Source organism: Cyprinodon tularosa, unplaced genomic scaffold (assembly GCF_016077235.1).
Source record: "Cyprinodon tularosa strain WSP-4 unplaced genomic scaffold, ASM1607723v1 ctg35, whole genome shotgun sequence".
Taxonomy (NCBI): domain Eukaryota; kingdom Metazoa; phylum Chordata; class Actinopteri; order Cyprinodontiformes; family Cyprinodontidae; genus Cyprinodon; species Cyprinodon tularosa.
This window is the reverse complement of record NW_024039063.1, coordinates 1-19,803: the sequence shown is the minus strand read 5'-3', so window position 1 is coordinate 19,803 and position 19,803 is coordinate 1. Positions and strand designations below refer to the sequence as shown.

General features: G+C 36.4%; 1 protein-coding gene and 2 long non-coding RNA genes across 4 annotated transcripts; 1 reads left to right on the top strand and 2 right to left on the bottom strand.

The window, feature by feature from the left end:
* Positions 1-34: 34 nt before the first annotated feature.
* On the bottom strand, positions 35-4,857 carry LOC119789855 (transmembrane protein 69-like). 2 transcript variants are annotated; one of them, XM_038295024.1, is made up of 3 exons: positions 4,755-4,857; positions 954-998; positions 35-857 (listed from the first exon to the last, which is right to left on the bottom strand). In XM_038295024.1, exons 2-3 carry the CDS (start codon positions 996-998, stop codon positions 135-137), a joined length of 768 nt encoding a protein of 255 aa, XP_038150952.1. In that variant the 5' UTR covers positions 4,755-4,857; the 3' UTR covers positions 35-134. The 2 variants fall into 2 exon arrangements, with proteins under 2 accessions (XP_038150952.1, XP_038150951.1); XM_038295023.1 differs by lacking the exon at positions 4,755-4,857 and adding an exon at positions 4,619-4,718.
* Positions 4,858-6,368: 1,511 nt separating this feature from the next.
* LOC119789882 lies at positions 6,369-15,635 on the top strand. Its single transcript, XR_005281655.1, has 2 exons — positions 6,369-6,873; positions 13,354-15,635. It is a non-coding gene; the product is annotated as an uncharacterized LOC119789882 (long non-coding RNA).
* Positions 15,636-16,060: 425 nt separating this feature from the next.
* Positions 16,061-17,192, bottom strand: LOC119789881. The gene is made up of 3 exons (XR_005281654.1): positions 17,047-17,192; positions 16,653-16,836; positions 16,061-16,484 (listed from the first exon to the last, which is right to left on the bottom strand). It is a non-coding gene; the product is annotated as an uncharacterized LOC119789881 (long non-coding RNA).
* Between the last annotated feature and the right edge of the window lie 2,611 nt (positions 17,193-19,803).

The following is a 19,803-nucleotide window of genomic DNA, read 5'->3' as shown; positions in this document are numbered from 1 at the left end:
TCAACCTGGATTAACCTGCATTACAACAAAAGTAGTATTTTTCATCTGCAGAAATAAACAGAGGAATAAAATCCAAAACATAACCATACACAATTCAGCATACAGTTTAGTTTATGCTTAATAAACAATAATCCTCAGAATAAACTCCTCTCAGGAAAGAGACCATTCATTAAGAGAGTGCCAAGCAGAGAAAAAAATGCCACGACAGTCAGGACGGTGCGCAAAGCCTTGAACCAGCTGGGATAGGTAGGGAGCAGAGACAAGTCATAGTGCAGAGAAACTCCAAGTCCCATGATGACCATAGTTGCTGCAGGAACAATGTTGTCAGTCATCAGCATGGCCACCCAGGCTAACAGCGAGGGAACCACACTGTTGGCCAGGTTTATCCAGTCAGGTTTGGCTGGGCTGCTTTCGGGTAGGGCAAACCCCCACCGCGCTCCGCCCAGGAAGGAGAGGATGGAAGCGCCGTAGGCTACCTGCCCGTAGGCCAGCTCTGGGTAATAGGTCTCAGTTACAGCCATGAGCAGAGTTGGAGAGATGAAGGGGATCAGCCCAGCGAAGCCCAGATAAAGAGCTGGTTTAGGACCTTTCCACAGGTGCTTCATGTCATACCGCACCAGGTCTAGCTCTCTTGGAGGAGGTTCAGGCTGTGCTCGTTTCTTCAGCCTCACAGAGGAGGAGTGGAAATATTGATTTCTCATTGAAGAGAACATAAAGTTACTATGATGCTTTTGGCAGAGTCCATTAAAAGAAGGTTTTACTTGTCCAGAATCATTCAGTAAGGAGCTGGACGAGACTGAGGCTCCCTCCAGGGCTGATGTCCAACATCTTTGAGAACCACGTGCCCAAAGGAAAACCTAAAAAAAAAAAAAAAAAAAAAAAACAGATTTAGTTCTTAAAACAATTCATCAATGAAGATTTGAGCAAATCAGATATGGGAATGTATTTCTTACCCCCTGTGACGCAATGGCGCTACTTCTTAAAGCAACAGACAGCATCTGAGGAAAAATGTTTGAAGGAGGAATATTATTGAAAAGCAAAGAGAACCCTCTTCAATCTGAGTCTTTTGCTTCAATAAAACCTCCTTTTTTAGTACATTAATAACAGCAACATTTATATAAAAAAAAAAAAAAAAAAAAAGCACTTCCATTGTTTGCAAAGAAAACATCGTAACTATGTTTTTAGGATGTGCTTAAACAACATCTGTCGGTGGTAGGAGGTGAATGAAATCTGGAGGAAAAATCAATACATCTCTATCTGCTACATATACATAAGATCTAACTTAGACACACATTCTCACCTCAGTTATTTGTAGTGACGACCATCTGTTGACTTTGTTGATTTTCAGTCATTTTCATCCCTTTCTGTGCCTAAATTACATTATCGGTAAACCTACCCTTTACAAGTGCATATCTAACTCCAGCCAATTCACACTGTAGTCTTTAAACTAATTGTTGGTAAAACAGTAGTAAAGACCAGCAAAATGTCCTCACTTTGATGCCAAAACAGGAGAACAGCTCTACACAATCCAGGCTTCCAACGATTCATTTACAACAGATTCACACACCACATCTAAAATAGCCCAGGCTACAGATTATAGATTAGGTAATAGATCTAAGATCGAGTTGTAAAAAATATCCGCCATTGTTGCGTTGAAGTAAAAGGTGTGTGTGTGAATGACTGATTGAGTAAATTATTAAGGGAAGGACATCGAAGAAGAGCCAATCACTGTCTCCTTAGTACAATAAGCCCTGTAGCTACACAAGCATATATCTTTTTCATATTTTCCTTAAGATTTTGACCAAAAAACTCTTTATAAAGCACAGTATTATAGCTTGAGGAACACTTAAACCTAAATATAGCTTAGAGAGGATTCAATAACTTAAGTAGACATTGGAAAAGCTTTCACAAGTCAGGCACTTATATATTTACTTTATTATGAAAAAAAAAAACACTTCAGCCATGAATGAGCTCTACTTACACACTGCAAAAAATATATATCTAAATAAGTAATTTTTTCTTAAATTAAGTGCATTTTTTCTTGAATTGAGGATGTAAATGATGCACTTTGCCAATGGAACAAGACAATTTACATGTGAAATAAGAAAAAAAACTATTGCTTAGTCTTATTTCAAGTGCATATTTTCTAATTATCTTATTTTAAGTGTAAAAATACTCATTCCATTGGCAAAATGGAATGAGTCTTATTTACCTGCTCAAATTAAGGTTCAATATACTTGAGTTAAGAAATTTTTACTTAATTTCAGATCGTTTTTGCAGTGCAGCTAATAAGAACCAATATCCTTTATGCACAAATAATTACAACAGATAACATTTAATTTCAGAGGGGTTACATCATAGCTAAAATGGTGATGGTGAAAACCCTCAGGCAGTTATTATAACACTCCACTTGAATAGTGAGGAGATAATTCAGCCATTTGATCCAGATGTGTCAAAACAGATATGAAAGCAGGATACCAGACCTACAGGACTGGAACTGAAGACGATCAAACACTCATTGAGAACAGCTTTCTAATGGAAGAGTGTTTCAGGGCTGCTACTAGGGGTGTAAATCACACCCATCATGGAGATTCAATTCAGTATCCATTTCCTGACCCAACGATTTAATTATTTTCAATACTCAGGAATACATCATCTTCTATTTCCTCTGACATGTCTGTCTTGCCTACTGTTTACTGAAGTGTGTGCAAGCGGAAAGAGGGTAGTGGCTAAAAGGAAGCGAGGTAGGAGGGCAAAATAGGTTTAGCCTCACTGCAGCACGGTAGTCAGAATGACGTCCAGGAGGAAATGGATAAAAATAAATGAATTGATACTCTTGTGGATGCGTCGCTGCATCGGATCGTGGGCTGTTGGATCGATGCATCCATACAAAACAACTATTATTTACACCCCTAGCTGCTCCACCCATCGTCTTTTCCTGACAATCGCCTGCCTTTTACTGATTTTCTTGGGATCCACTACCTTTGCAGACTGCTGGTCCCCCCAAAAACATTAGCAACACACTAAACAGTCATTCCTTGATCATTACACAGATTATCTGTATTTGGCTCAGATTTCAGAGATGTTGAAAATGTGTATTCCACATTAAAATGATAGACATATTCATAACCTTCCCTGATCCCTCCTCCCTCAAGGAGTGATTTTACAGCAGGAAAAATTAGGCTCAACATCACAAAGGACTTTAGAAGCATTTTTTTTTTTCATTTTGATCCAGGATTGTCTAATTGCATTTGTATTTATTGCATTTATAAATAATGTGGATAATAAGCTGCCCCCAGCCAGACATGAGCCTTTTTTTCAAACAAATTAGGTAAGAATCAAATGTGTGCGGTCATCTTTTAAGTCACTAGAACAGGTCAATTGTAGATTATACAATAATGATTAAAAATAACTATTTTTTTAATCCAGATACTAAATCGACTGATAGTTTTCTTTTGGGACGATTCTTGAGCTCAATATTTCTTTCTCTTCCTACATTTATATGATAAAAATGACAAAATAAAAGTAAACCAAGGTTCAAATCAACAAATAAACACGTATTAACAAAGCTAACATTAACAATGGATAGCAGATGGCTCCGCTTTAGTGATCCCAATGCTGATAAATGCAGTAATGAATTGGTGAATGCATGCAGGGCTACCGATTAACCGTTAACTTGAGTATAGAGTAAGGTTGGGCGATATGTAAAAATGTTCCAGCCACCATTCGTCAGTCCAACAAATGGCGATGGATGATGTATTCGTGCAAGTGACATTGTGGGCAAAGACAAGCACCCCTTCAGAGCGCATCTTCTGCACCACTGGTGATATTGTTAACCACCTGTGTACACTGTTAAAACTAATAAGGTAAACTTGCTTGTTTTCTTGTCAAAAATGTATGTCTCAGTCAGTAGGAATAGTTTCTTTTGATCCAGTTGTAGTGACTAGGTTATGAGACATTATAGTTTGTTTTTTTTTATTCTTGTTTATCTAAATGAAACTTTTTTTATGGAAAACACACATATTAACTGGAGGAGTGCCTATATTGGCACATGACAATATGCCAATGGAGGAAAAAAGAAGTTAATTTGGACAAAAATATCAGCTGGCCGATACATCATCAATGTCTACCAGATATCATCAATCTGCAAAAAGTTATTAGTTCTGCATGAATATTGACAGGACATGTGACCAAAAAAGGCAAGTCTTTTTAGCTGTTTAGCAGAGTCCTTGCTGGATGCCATGCCTGATGCTACCAAGAATCCAGGTTTCCTGTTTTAAAGTCACCACACCAGGCTGCATGTAGGTCCTAGAGATCTACCTTCCAGCAGATTTTAGATACTTCCCTGCTCGAACAGAGCTGAATCTAATGAGTGGAATACCTCTTCAGTAGACCACCAAGTTTGGAAAAGGCATCGTAACAAGCCATTCATTTGATTCAACTGATATGGAGCATCTGAAACCTGCAGACACATGCTGGCGACCAGGGTTGGAGACTTTTACATTTCAAGAAGAAAGCTTTAGACTGACTTGAACTATGTGAAACGAATAAAGCCAGGATGCACTGATCATGATTGATCTAGTCTGGCTTTATCTCTTATTCCGGTTCCAACAAATACCTGCTTTTCGACAACTGTCGCCATTACAATATTACGAAGAAAAAGATTAACTCGTCACGGTGAACAGCTCCCGCAAGATGGTTAAATGTCGTCTATAGTCACAACCCTGCAAACCCAGCTGTTCTGCTGTTTTTACCTCCGCTTCTGTGTGAAAACTTCACATTTGAAGCTATTCCTCGGGGTCACTCTCAGTGGAATTTTCTGTAAAGTTGGTACGTCGTTTATTTCTTCCGGGCGCATCCGCCTCTACGACGCAAAAGTTCCGGTTAGGACTAGAAATAAAAAAAGGCCCAACGCTTTCTCTCAAGTTTATAAAGGCCCAATTGTTAACACTCTGATAGTAAAAAAACAAAAACACCCCAAAACTGTTAAATGTTATGAAATATAGGATAGTTAAATTACAAATTCATCAACGTTGGAAATTGTCTTACACAAAAACTTATAGACTGTGTATGTTTGTGCTTTCATTGCTTCTCCACTCTCCAATATTGCATTTTTAACAGTAGCTACAACTTACCTGCCTGGTGTTCTGTTTAGCTGTGACACCATGCAATCAGATGGGCCCCTGTTAACCTCTTCAGATTGTATTTCTGTGTTAAGCTGTGTTAAGTGGAGACAGAAAGTGGTGGAACTTTTAGTGACATTAACTGTACCTGCTCCCTTTAGCTAAAAGCTTTCTCACAATGCATCTGCTTAACAGCTTGTTTCCTAGACAAAGCCACTGGCAGCAAGTCTGCCTTTACCCTAACAAGAATGTATTTCTGCATCAATTTTTCTGTGCTATTTCAATGTCTTTTTCCAATTCTACTGGAGGTTTCCGCCTGTTAATAATATTAATAATAATAATAGTAATAATAGTAATAATAAAAGGACGCGATTAATCTCACACTGGAGAAATTCAACTCTGCATTTCACCCATCCCCTTCAGGAGCAGTGGACTGTCATTGTGCAGTGTGGGGTTAAGGGTCTTGCTCAGGGACTCACAGCACTTTATCAGAGCACAAGCGCACTGCTGTAACCACTAGGCCAACACTCCCCAAATGGGAATGGTCATCACCACTGCCATCACATAAATGCTCCATAGTCCATATATATATATATATATATATATATATATATATATATATATATATATATATATATATATATATATATATATATATATACACACAAACCCTGTGCTATAACCCTGTACAATGATCCTACTATAAAAAAAGAAGAAGAAAAAAAGCTGTCATATGTGGACGCACTGTATGAGCTTTTTTTTTTTCCTTTGGCACATTCTTATTCTTTGACTATCTGAGCTGATGTAACGAGTACATTTCTCTACTGTCAGATCAATAAAGGCATTTATTCAATCAATCAATCAATCAATCAATCAATCAATCAATCAATCAAAAAGTAAATGCCTCAATGTAATCTGTTGGGTTTCCTTTGATAAACTTTTTCACTAATCTGTATGATTTGATACAGTTGACTCTGCCATGTCTTAAGATGATGTGAATTGAATTGCTTTTTTTTTGCATTTTGTTCAAATAATATCAATGTTTTATTGAAAGCACTCACACTGAACGTAATTTTTCCCTTTTTCAGATTTAATTTGTAAAACTTGTAGAACAGCAATACAAGAGTACCCAAAATTTGTAAGAAGAAAATAAAGTGAATACAATACAAAGTACATTATGTAACTATAGCATAATTCAGAATAAATTATAAAGAGTTTAACTTGAATGTTAGTGAAATACTGTAGAAGCGAATTGTGTTGCCTCAGGTCATCGTGACCTTAAGCTCACAATAATTGAGAACACAGAGCAAGCAGTCTGGGAGCCACGTACACATTTTGGCAATAACAATGGCAGGAACAATGTGTTCACAAAGGCCCACTCGCACGCAATCCGGTCACAAGCCAAGAACTTCCAGGAAATCTAATCAGAGCGTCCAGTCGTGCACATACATCCACACAGTGCAATGTTGAAACTATATAAACGCCCAGATTTGAAATGGGAGTTGAGAAAAAGCTAGATGTGTTCTGTTGAAATGTTCAGCGCTGTGTTACGTGTACTGAGGACAGCATGTGAATTTGATCTATGAAATAAACGCTTCTTCTCCCGTCCTGGGGCAATCAGATGATCGACTGAAGGTGTCCTGATTTGTTGACCATTGAAAACCACCACATTTTGATGCATTGGCCGGGCTGAGAAAAGAACCCGGGAACAACTTTAGAATCACTGAAGAAAAACTTTATCAGGAGAACGGTGAGTTGCTCCTATTTTAATGACTGATACAAAGCAGATCACTTAAGCTGTTTGGAAGCTGGACACACATTTAAACTGTATCAGACGATTATCTGTTTGCCACTGGATGTTTGCTGCAGCATAAATTGGCATCTTGAGATAAATAGTAGCTGTCGAGATCTGGCTCGGATTTTTTTTTTTTCGGATGATTAATGGTAATCTGCTGGAGCGAGATTGCACCATAACTTTATAGAAATTGGTGGAAACCGGCGGTCACGGATTATAAGTGATGTATCATTATGAATGATGCAACTAATATGTATATCTCATTCTAGTGAGGATTTCTATTTCCTAGAACATGTCGCCGAGTTGCAGTTCGACCGAGCCTGAAAGGCTGTTGTTGTTGAAAAAATAGGCCTGAGTCCAGAGGGACTGTATTGAGATCTCGTATGTTGCTGTTGTTTATCTCCGGAGAAAGAAGCAACAGAGAGCAGTGTGGCTCTGTGTTGATGATGTTAGACCAAAAGTTGTTAAAAAGAGTTAAAAGTGCATGCAAATTAGTTTATATTGGCTGCTTGGGTCTATGAAGTTAAAGAATTATGTGCACAAATAATAATTTGCCATGGCATTTAATGGTATGAATGTCTAAGGAGCTCCGTGTGATTCTGTATTAACGTGTGACTCTGTGTGATTCTGTATGTGTGTTTGAAATCTAAGTGTACACTAAAAACATCTGTTTAAATTCAAACCTCCTTCCAGAATCTGTAATCAGATCTGCTTAATCACTGTAATTTAATCAGACTGAAAACAGTGTAAAGTAAGATCTAGTCCCTACAAAATGTAGAGATGTTTAATAACCTCTCCTAAGTGTCCCAGAGGACATAAGAGGTCAAAATAAAAGGAGGAAATAAAAGTCATTAAATAAGGGAATCAAAACATAAAAAGTGAAAATAATTGCATAAATAAGTCTAAAAACATAAAAGACTAAACAAAAGAAAGAAAGTGATCACTTTATATCTGTAAAAGACGTCTGCTTTCACTTCAATTGTAACTGCGTCACATTTTCTAATAGCTGACCTGCATGAAAAATGGGTGTCCAGTTGCTTGTTCTAACAGAAAAGGCTTAACTGTGCCCAATGTTCAAACATACTTGGCCGAAAAGTCGTTAGTTATTACAAAACATTTTGTTACGTAAACAGTGGATATAAGAGAAGTTTCAAAATTTGTAAGACAACATTTAAAAGCTTCAAAACAAGTTTTTCTAAGCAAAAGCCCCCTCCCTTTTCCTCTCTCCTCCTATGAGCCTGTCTGTGTGTGCGCTGACACACACACACACACGCTGGAAGCTTAAAAATGCCACGACGTTCTGTATCTGTTAAATAGGACTATATATTAATATAAACAAAACTATGTTAGAAGCCGGCATGTGTCTGTCTGTCTGTCTGTCTGTCTGTCTTTATGTTCTTTGTCTGTCTGTCTGTTCTATGTTGTTTGTTCAATGTCAACATGTCTGTCTGGGGTATAAAATATTTGTTCTATTATGGTTCAGTATAAACAGATCAATAGGAGAATTAAACAGCAGATAATTAGATTACAGTTATGTTAAAACATAGATTAATATGACAACAAACATAAAATCCCATGAAGAACTGGATTCTCTCTATGCATCCACGTCCGGACATATGATAAGAAAGGTATGCAGGAAACCTGTTGCTGAAAAAGTCAAATTTCTGCACATTATTACTATTTGGATGCGTTTTGAGTAATTCAGTAATGAGTGGGACCAAAGTCATCAGAAAATACTACAATACAAACAATGACAAAACTTTCGAAAAAGAAAATACAAATAATGTGCACAAGAAATATGATCTGGTCTAGACAATTTCTATTATAAAGTGTTTGGTTTTAGTTATATTTTGTTTATGTTGGTTTGCAAATGCTATCAATGTTGCTGTGATTTTTGGAGTTGAACCTTTAGAGGAGCTGAAATTATTGATTCAAAGTGTTGATCCTCTTTTTCAAATGTTTATAAAAAGTGAAAAACTATGGTCGATTTTATAAGAAATATATTGATTAATATATTTACATCTTACTATGTCTTGAAATTAACATGTTAAAGGTTAGAAAGTCAATTTGTACTGAAGGTGCTGTAAACTCCCCCCCTCCCACCTCCCACCCACCCAGTAAGGTCCAAAAATGGTTCTGGGTTCTGTCCCGAGGCAAACGGAAACGCAACACACACACATTTTCTACACACACACATTATGCCTGACACACACACAGCTGCTTGTTTTCACTGAGAGGGAGAAGGAGGAGCACAGTTTCCAGAGTTTAAGCAGGGGCGATCAAAATAGAATTAGGGCCCGAGGGTTTAGAAGCATTTTTAACTGAAAACAATGTACAGATTGTTACACTAGAATGATATTGTGTACGGCATGTAAAGTGACTGATTTTGCAGCTTATATTTGATTATGATAAACCCCACATGATTAGACAAATCCTTCCTTTGCACATAGATGACAGAATTAGATTACTTCTGAGTTAAGTTGGTCTTACTGTAGCAAAGTGAATAAATGAAGGACTGATTATTAAGAATACTTAAAGGTCAATTTTCAAAAAGAGCAAGTTACATTTATGCTAATGATTTCTTAATGTAATTAACTTTTGATGAAACTTGATAGAAGAAATACAACTCAACAATTATTAGGGGTAAGAGATAAATAAAATGAAGTCCTTTTAACACCTTGAAGCAAAAGCTGGAAAGTGGTTTTGCTATTGGAAAATTATGATTTATAAATTGTTTTTTCATAAAACAATTAACAAGGCAAATTATTTTCCATGAATTTAATTAAACTTAAAACAGTATTGTGGTTGTCTTAAACATGGGGTGTTGTGGAAGACGTGCATTATTATTTACAGAGTAATGAAAAATGGTATGTAGACACAGGAGTTGGATGAGTTTGGCTGAAAGGTTAGGATACGGTGCCCTGAGCCCAGGGGGGCTCGGAGCTGCACGAGAGTCGTCCAGACTTGTGACCAGCTGATTACTAAATGCCGAGGTGAGCCTGGTGAACTGAAGCCGTGCAGCCGAGACCGAATGAGGCGGAGACTGGAGGAATCACGGTCATCTAGCCGAAGCGGCTCGAGCAAAGAACACTGGCAGAACTAGAAAGTGCTGCAGCTGACATGAAAAGCTTGGAGGGAAGTGCTGGCCTTGTGGTTGGGGCATAGAGCTTGGAATCCTAAGGTTGCAAGTTCGAAACCCTTTTCCACAGACTGCCACTCTGGGTCTCTGAGCAAGACCCTTAACCCTGATTGCTCTCTGGTGCCCAACGATGGCAGCCACTGCTGAGATCAATAAAACTTCAATTAATTATTAAGCTCGGCCAAAATAGGAGATGGTTTCTGTCGCTGGTTGCTGGACGTGAAGAAAACACTGCAAAAAGCCAAACACATCAGATACTCAAATTAACACAGCTTTATGGTCAGAGTAAGTGAATTATGGTTTATTTATGTAGAACAGCAGAGATCAGCAAAACATTTACATTTACATGGTGTCTAAAATAATTTCTATTCTGTCTTACAAAACAACCTATAGGTTTTACTGTACTTCTAATTCTAAAGCATCTATTGCAAACTAAATACAATCAAAATTTGTAATCAACGCCTTAGAGCAGTTGTGATTATCTTAATATAAACTTGCATTCCAAACCTTGTCATGATTTTCTTTATAGCAAAACTATTTTGTAACATCATAATGCATTACGTTCTGGTTCAGATACTTTCTAAAACAAACGCTTAACAAAATATGGTCAGCATTTAATATAGAGTGATGTGAAGTTTGCTGAGCACATTATGAGACTTAGAACCAGCATGAGGAAGAATATCTCATATCACATTTAGCAGAGACATTTTAGGACTTAGAGAAAACATGCTGATCAGTTCATGCAATTAGAATTAAGTAACACTGAGATTTAGATAAGTTAATAACATTAGAGTAAGATTTTGTCCTTTCTTTTCTTTTCTTTTTTCTGTTCATCTTAGAAAAGCTTGTTTCCAGCTTTGGGGGACAGAACTCACACTGACATTCTGTGTAAACCTGCTGATGTTTACTTTACAAAGACTGAATTAGTATTGGGAAAACTATAAGCAGTAATTAATAAGCTTCAAAATGTTCAGAATATGTTACTAATTGCCACTATGTAAATCATTACAACGGTTACATCCTGAATCCTATGGGATGCTGTTTGAACCTTATTTTACTTTTAGTTTGTTTTTGGAACAGTTAAGTTGAAAAACCACCAGCTATGATTTGTAAAGATTCAGCCAACAGTGAATCTACAGATGTTATTTCAAATATTAGAAATCAGTTTTCTTCATTATGACTATATTCTCTGTTAAGGTTGATAAACATGATGTATTAATTGATCAAAGGTTTGAATGGGAAAGATCAAACATTTCCAGACCAGTTTTATTTTAAGTACAAAGGCTCAGCCTCCTTAATGTAGGACACAATGTGGACCAGGTTTTAATTGCACATTCTGCATTAACAACGTACTAATTATTCTGCTTTAAGTTTCTCTTCACAGACGCTGCTAAACCTGAAACCTTTTCTGAAGGAAGACTCACGGTTTGTGCCAAATGTCATAGTAAGGTAGGAAAACTATTAATGGATATTACATAGAGCTCAGCTGCTGATACTTTGGAACTGTTCCCAAATTCAGTGATTTAAAACAAACAGTCTATAGTATTAAGAACTAAATCAGAAGATGGAGACACGTGAAAATTAGGTGACTATGTGAGAATAGGTCATGATTCAAATTAATTAAATAGAAACATTTAACAAGAACCTCCTAGTGATTATCTAGGCACAAAGTAGAATGTAAAATTAACATGTTTACCGGTAAACTATATGGAATATAAATATCAGAGAATGCAAAAGAAGCTGCTAAAAGTAAATAAATCAGGAAAACCAAAGTTAAGACTGTCTACAACATAAAATAAAAAATTAAATCAGCAGGAGCCTATGCAGTATTTAAAGACAATGAATTTCCATAAATTAAAGATTCTATGAATCCTTAGATAATGCACTAGATGTACCTCTGAAAAACTTTAAGTAAAACTAAGAAATCAGCATTCAGACTAGTTTCACAATAATAATCCAGGATGTTTATTTAAGTTAGACTTTTTCTCTCCCCCAGCATCAGGACTAGGTGTTTACTCAGTAAGATACAGAAATAGAGAATAATGTTTGAAATGTTTTTGTACAAAATGTTACTTGGATTTTAAATAAAACTCTTACATCCTAAAGGTAAAAAGCAACATGTATTTACTTCAATATATGAGGAAGCTATCCTTTGAGGAAACTAACAAATAACGCTTGAAGCAGAACAAAGAAGCAGATCTGGTTCAAGAAGTGAAGATTTGATTATATTAATAGATGTAAGAGGTTAGTTATGCTTTAGATTACATTAGATGATTCTACATGAAGCGTAGAATGAAAACTGTTTACTTCACTAAAGATTAATATAGAGACATATCAGAATCCTAAATGCAGATGACAAAAGACCTAAAACAGATTATAGGCTAAAACAGACTAAAGACAGTTCTAGCTCAAAGTCAAATAAAGTATGTTAATACTTACTTGAATATCTGTGTGTTTCGAAAGACATTTTTTCTGTCCGCCTCTCTCTTGGTTGTTTCATGGAGAGAGGAAACAGTCACTTCGCATTCCAGTCTGATTAAATAACTTCTGTGCAGTGCTGCACACATTCTTTCCAAGTCCACAGGAAGAAAACAACCTTTTATTTTTTCTAGCTGGCAGAGAACTACAGGAGTGATTAAGGTTAAAGTGGACACACTAACTTGTTTATGAATATCCAAGACGAAACGTACAATCTTAAAAAGGTTACATTCCTGGCTATCTGTATGCCAAATAATATCTGATAAGAGGATGAACAGTCTAATAAGTAAAAATAAAAATGTATCTCTGCAGAGATTGCAAGATCAAGGATTAGTTTAATTTAGAAATCAGACTTTACACAAATAAGTTGAAAAGTTAAACATAATGTCTGTCTCCAATATGTAACGCAGATTGTCACACATGTTCTTAACACATTTCTAACAGTAAAACACTGATAAAAACAGGCTTTACAACTGGAAAAGCACCTTAAGATTTGAATTCAGGAATATTATGTAAGTGTGAGATTATGTGATCCAAGTGTATAAACTGTCCAATAAATCCTAGATCTAGATGTCTTTACAAATGTTGTTATAAAGCACAGAAAGCCAGAATGCAGATTGTATTTAAAAATAATGTAGGATGGCACTCAACTTGCTTCCAGAGGAAAAAGGATTTTTGCTTTTATTCTCATTATTACTATGCTGCTAAAATCTTTAGTACTTCTTACTACTCTTGTGCATGAAAACCCTGGTTAATAAAATTGGAACAGACGGCTAAGATAATAAGAGAAAATATTTTCAGTGTTTACAATTTTTTAGGGCAAAGATCACCAAATTGCCCCCAGATGATGCCTCCACCCCTTGACAAAATGGCTGAGCCTCGGTACGCTATGGAGCCTGAGAAGAACACCTGAGAGCTGAGAGCGGTTTGACTATATTATTTCTTGTATTTTCTTCTACAATCTAATTCCCATGAAAGAGGAACCTGTTTAAGGGTCGCATTGTAAATTGAAATTATTATTTTACTCATGTTTTTTTTCTTTCCTTGTGTCATTAACATATAATTGGGGATTGATGCATTACGAGGAAAAGGACCCAGGAACTCTGTGATGAGAAGGACCTTACAGAGGAATAGAAAAGGTGATGAAGTTCCATTGTATTTATCTCACACTTAGCTGTGTTAACAAGTATTTAAATTACAAGATTCCTGAAATAATTGTGGAGCGATTTGAAGATGTAACACCGATTGCACAGTAGGATTGGACTGCCATTTTCTTTGAGTAAAATTTTCTCCTGTTTTTGTTATCTTAGGAAGGTAAGATGATTGTAATTTATTTCATGTTTCTTTAAACAGGTAAGATGATTCAACAAAAGATAGACTTTTTATTTGTTGTTTTGGCCTGAGGTCCAATCTGAAGTCCTACAATCGTGTTACATGATTTATTTCATTATTATCAGAAAGGTTAATTCTCTGAGATTTAAATTTTACAGTTTATTGGAGGATATTTGGAAATATTAATAATTGCAGATAAGAGAGAAGATACACCAAGAGACAATGGGACTTTACTGCAACAATCAAAAGTTCTCTTAATTTAATTTGAACATTAATTACAGAAACTGGACTCATGAAAAACGGGATGTGTTACATCTCTAGATTTAGTTTCAAGATACTGGTCAGTTTTTTTCTTTCCTCTCAGGGTCACATCTGACAGTGAGATTTAAGGACTCTGGATCAGCATAAGCCATGGACACATGAACGATATGCGAGGCCCAGGGGACCACGACAACCAAGGAGCAGACTGACTGAACTCGAATATTAAGGGAGGTACATCAAAGAGTAATGAAAGGACAAGAGGACCAGCGAACTCTAGCTACACGTCAGAAAATGCAACACCAAGGAGCGACCAGGAGATGGACGACCGACAGGATCAGATGTGATGAAAGCATCACAGGAGGGAATGGGATCCTTCTCCAATTGAATTAGATAAGTCAAACACTACGTACAACAATAGGATTGGAATAATATGAATATTATTGTCTATGATTAGTTGATATTTGCTGATAAGAACACTAATTGTGGTTTTTCTGTCTTACTCATTTTGAGGGGATGGATTGTAAAGACCGGTGACCCCAGGCATAAGACTGCAAACCTTCAACTTCCGCCTGCAAAATACTAAAGGCGGGAACCTGTGATCCTGTGTTTATGCCTTTAAAAGCCAAGGACAGAGCCCTGAAGTGAAAGAACTATATTTTTGATTTTTTCAACAGAAAAGAAGACAACACAATTATTGATTATTCTTGCATTCTGTAAATATAAACCTGATGATTGTAACATGCCATTGCTTTGCATTATAATCTGTATTACTGTCTTATTATTTTACATGGTAAGCTATACATGGGCGGCTGTTTAGAGGACTGGGGACTCAGACTACTGACTGACTGACCTACTTAATTTTCTTTTTCTTTCATTTACCTAGCCTTATATACTACAATACACTATAACTAAGTTCGAGTTATTTGAAATGTTTTGAATAGTTATCCTTCACATATTAAGTAATATCAAGATTGGGTTGAATGGTTCAAACAGTGTTGGTTTCACAGATCATCATGAGTAGCATGGTCAAGATGCGATTTGTGCTACGGCCGACGCCGGAGGAAGGATGGATGTTTGGGGGAAGCATGGGTCGATGGGATAGTTTCCTCTTACATGAGTTTGAAATGAAAGAGTAAGATGCCCACAGGACGAAAAAGGGGTTTTCGATCCCATACTAATCGAATCATGGCCATGTGGAAAATGATGATCTTTCTTTGAAGGTTCAGTAATATTCACTTTGTTTTGTTATTCACTTTAGTTTTGTTATTAATCATGACACTTTAATTTTCATTTAATTTGTTTTTCTCAACTTGCATCCATACTGGGCTGCGTCGGTAACACTTAGATACCGTTTCATTTAAACTTCACATACACGTAAGTGCACTTAGTTGCGTAATATTACCATCACTATGCAAATTCTCATTAGTACTTCATTTTCAATGAACTACAGGAGGGAATGTAGAAGCGAATTGTGTTGCCTCAGGTCATCGTGACCTTAAGCTCACAATAATTGAGAACACAGAGCAAGCAGTCTGGGAGCCACGTACACATTTTGGCAATAACAATGGCAGGAAACAATGTGTTCACAGGCGATAAGCCGAGTACAAGTCTTGAAAAACAAAATCATTAGGCCCACTCGCACGCAATCCGGTCACAAGCCAAGAACTTCCAGGAAATGTTATCAGAGCGTCCAGTCGTGCACATACATCCACACAGTGCAATGTTGAAACTATATAAACGCCCAGATTTGAATGAGGAGTTGAGAAAAAGCTAGATGTGTTCTGTTGAAATGTTCAGCGCTGTGTTACGTGTACTGAGGACAGCATGTGAATTTGATCTATAAAATAAACGCTTCTTCTCCCGTCCTGGGGCAAGCAGATGATCGACTGAAGGTGTCCTGATTTTTTGACCATTGAAAACCACCACAATACAATTTTGGGTGAAGATGTAGCGTTCAAATCCCACAAGGGGGCAGTGACGTGGCTTGATAAAGATGTAATATTTGTGAAATCGCAAACTGAAGAACAAAAAAAAAAACAAAATAAACAACAGCAATGAAATAATAAATACATATAGCCGAAAGTCTGTAAATATCATAGTCCATTAACCTTTAAAATCATAATGGTATTGATAAGTCAGTCATAATAGTTGCAAGTAAACACAACAAAAACCTATAAAGAGCTCTGTCATTTCTGCAGTGTTTTAAGATCATACACTGTAATCAATGAGCTCCTGTTAAAAAACCTATTTTTGCAGTGGTTCAATTAGTGCATACAAGTAATGATCAGCAAGGAGATTAGATCTGGGACAACCATCTGGCCTTATCCCCAGGATATGCTTATACAGCTCCATCACTCTGAAAGAAAAAAACACAAAACATTATTTGGATGTTTTCAGATCTAAACACTTTTTCAAGACCGTGAGAGGCAGATAAAAACAGAATTTGTTGCAATTCCAGCTTGATTTCAGGTAATAATCAGCATCATATGGGGTCAAATCTCATTACAGCTCACTGAATACTGACCCCTCCACAGCAGCCACAGTCTCCACACAGAGCTCCCAGCAGGCCATTTATCACCTGGACCGCACATAGAACGATCTGGATTAATCCCATCGCCAGGATCACAGAGAACAGGGACAGGTGCCAGGTTACCAAATTATCTGGCTTTTCACATTTTGTCCAAATTGTTTTATTTGACAGGTAATTCCTAGAGAGAAAATATGGATTCAGATTACTTATTCAAGCTTCTTTCAGCTGAACACATTTCCATATAGGCCACACATTCTGTTGGAATAGGGGAAAAAATGTAAACACATATAAAATAAATGTAAACATATAAAAATAAAATTAAAAGCTTATTGTTGAATATACAAAGATATTTAACTGTTTGATAGATTATTAATTTTAATCATCTTACCCATTCTCAAATGGGTAAGTTCCTGCTGCGTCGGGGTAAGTGCTGTTTAAACACATTGGTCCTCTGTTGATAGCCACGGCTGAGACTACAACTGAGTAACCTGCGCCCAACACACCAACAGCTGCGAACAGTATAGAGCTTAGCATCTAGATTGAGATAATAGAGAGAAAGTATTCTGATTAAATATATTCAAAAATGCCAGCTATAGATGCTTTAGAAAAAAACAAAAATAAACAATTTTCAACATCCATTTCAGCTAATATAAAAAATATGAACATATTACCGTACATTAAATTAATAGCTTAAACTGCACCAGCGAAACGCAAAATGCATGTCTTTCGATTTGCCTAATAGAGTTTTGTTTGCTCTTCCTCCCATCTACACATTCCTGATCGATCACTTGGCTTGTTTGGCGTGTTCCTCTTTAGGAGCACAATGCTCGCCTTGTGTAATAAACTCATGTGAAACTCCCATCAGGGAGAAAGGTCTGCCACACCGACCAAATCCTTATTAATATGTGTGCTTAATTCTATGTCCTAATCTGTTTTTTTTGCATTTATGACTGTAAATCATCAAATATGTGTACACAGTGCCAGTGTGTTTGTTTTCCATTACAGCCTCAGCCTGATTTGGCTTTACAGTTAACAAATAATATGCAGTAAAATATGTCCTCCCTGCCCTTGAGGATAAGCAGCACTTATCAATGTCTGCTGTGCAATTTTTTTGAAAAAGAAAAAAAAAATGTACCAAGGGTGAGGCACTGATCCAAGCTACAGATGGGATTCTATCAAAATGTGGAGGTATAACAGAGTCTATAAAGACACTAACTGTACACACGCACATTGAGCTAAAAATAAGATAACATTTCTTAAAAAAAATGCATTCGCCCTTGCTTTAGGCAGTTAAATGAGACAATCTGCCTATCAATTAACATTTTGTCCTTAAAATAAGATATGTACTTATTATGGTGTTATGGGTAATCCCTGCTCAAAGAAACGCATTTGAGTGAAAAATCAAACTAAAAAGTCAATAAGTGAAAAACTGTGGCCAACTTTGGTAGCAGCAACTAGAATTTACTTGCAATTTTCAGCCACATTTTACTTTTAAATCCACTGTTTCTATTTCAGTTTGCAACGAATTATTATACACCAATGAAAAAATTAAATATAAATACTTTTGAAGAAAATCAAAGATTGCCTTTTCTAATGCTACTTTAACAAAGCTATGAACGATAGTTTAAAAGAATATTATTTGCCTCAGGTCTTTGATACCCTTCGTTATATTTGCTTTAAAGCCTCTGATGTTGTCGCGCCATTTAGGGCTCCGTATCCAAGGGCAAGGTACAGCAGGGCTATTTGGAAATATTAAGGGACAACTAAAAAAAATCTATATTTGTGAAGGTTTTTGCTTTTTTTTTTAAGCTGATATTTAAATATGAAATCTAATCTGTAAACCTTGAACTGTGATGAAAAATATAGTTATTTTTCAAAATTGCAAATGAGAAGAAAAAAACAGGTTAGAAAAATTTTCTAGATTTTAGTTATAAAAAAGTTAAGAAATTGATACATATTTTAGTTTTTATTTATAGGTACTTAGTTGAAATAAGTTTTAAAGCATCTCCTTTAAGTTTATTTAAACATAGCAAATATCTGTCATAATATATATTACCTATTAACAAGGAAAACATGTTTATTTCATTTTGATTATAAACATGAAGTGTTAGAAACCTCTATATTAAACTATTGGGTTGATCTATAAAAATGAAGATGTTAAACATAAAGCATCTCCTCCCCCGCGAATCTCCGGCCACAGCTTTCGTTTCCACAGCAAAACCCCAGCAGTCGTTTGTTTTTCAAACCCAAAAGACCAGAGCTGGGAAGATCATCTGTCATCCAAAGCCCACCCCAGATTCAATCACACAAACAAAACACAAAACAAAAATGTCCGGTTGAGGATCGGTTAATTTCCGTACAGTGTATAGGTTGTAGCAGCAAACACTTGGGAATATGGAATATTCTACTATTTGGAAAGGGTCAGTCTGAAGAGATGCAAATTATACAAACTGATCAATTTCAACAAGTTTACCACAGTGTTAGAGGCTATTGATTTCAATGTAATATTATGTTAGAAATTTAATTTCAAGCAGAAAATGCAAAAAAAAAAGCATAGGTTTTGAATAACTAATAAATGTTGGACGAATGTTAAAAAATACACAATAATACAGTTACCAGCATATACTAATCTCTAAACAGAAATTGACAGTTTATCATGTAATCTATGAGTTTCCTGAAACTTACCAGCACACCTGATCCAGGATGCCTCCAAAGTACCAAACCTCTTCTGTGATCTGATTATTTTTCACAACTTTTCCACTAGGAAAGAAGAGCAGGATGTTGCACAGCACGCACACTATCGCCAGAGGCATCAGGGTGATGCCCAGACATTTAGCAAAGCTGCCCGAACACATTCTGAAACCGATGCTTCGACCGCCCTTGACAGCAAAAGCAAATCCTGGTATCGAAATATCTGAACTATTTAGTAAGTTGAGTCGTAAATAAGGTCCAAATTTTTGTCCACTTCCAAATAATCTATGATGCCCGTTTGAGAGATTCTCCTAACTACCTATTTTTCAAAAAAAAAAATCTAGATTTACTGAATGATGCTGCCTGCTTCACCTGTTTGTTTTTGTGAAGATTATCAATACGGATTTGACCCTTTATACCCCCCACCCCACCCAACCCTCCCTCTTTAGCGACT

Bases quoted from the DNA above. Each gene is read 5' to 3' on its own strand.
- LOC119789855 (XM_038295023.1), bottom strand. From the start codon at position 4,642: ATGGCGACAGTTGTCGAAAAGCAG. The intron at 999-4,618 runs GTATTTGTTGGA...ATTTTTCCTCAG, and splicing joins CGACAGTTGTCGAAAAGCAG to ATGCTGTCTGTTGCTTTAAG. The intron at 858-953 runs GTAAGAAATACA...TTTTTTTTTTAG, and splicing joins GCGCCATTGCGTCACAGGGG to GTTTTCCTTTGGGCACGTGG.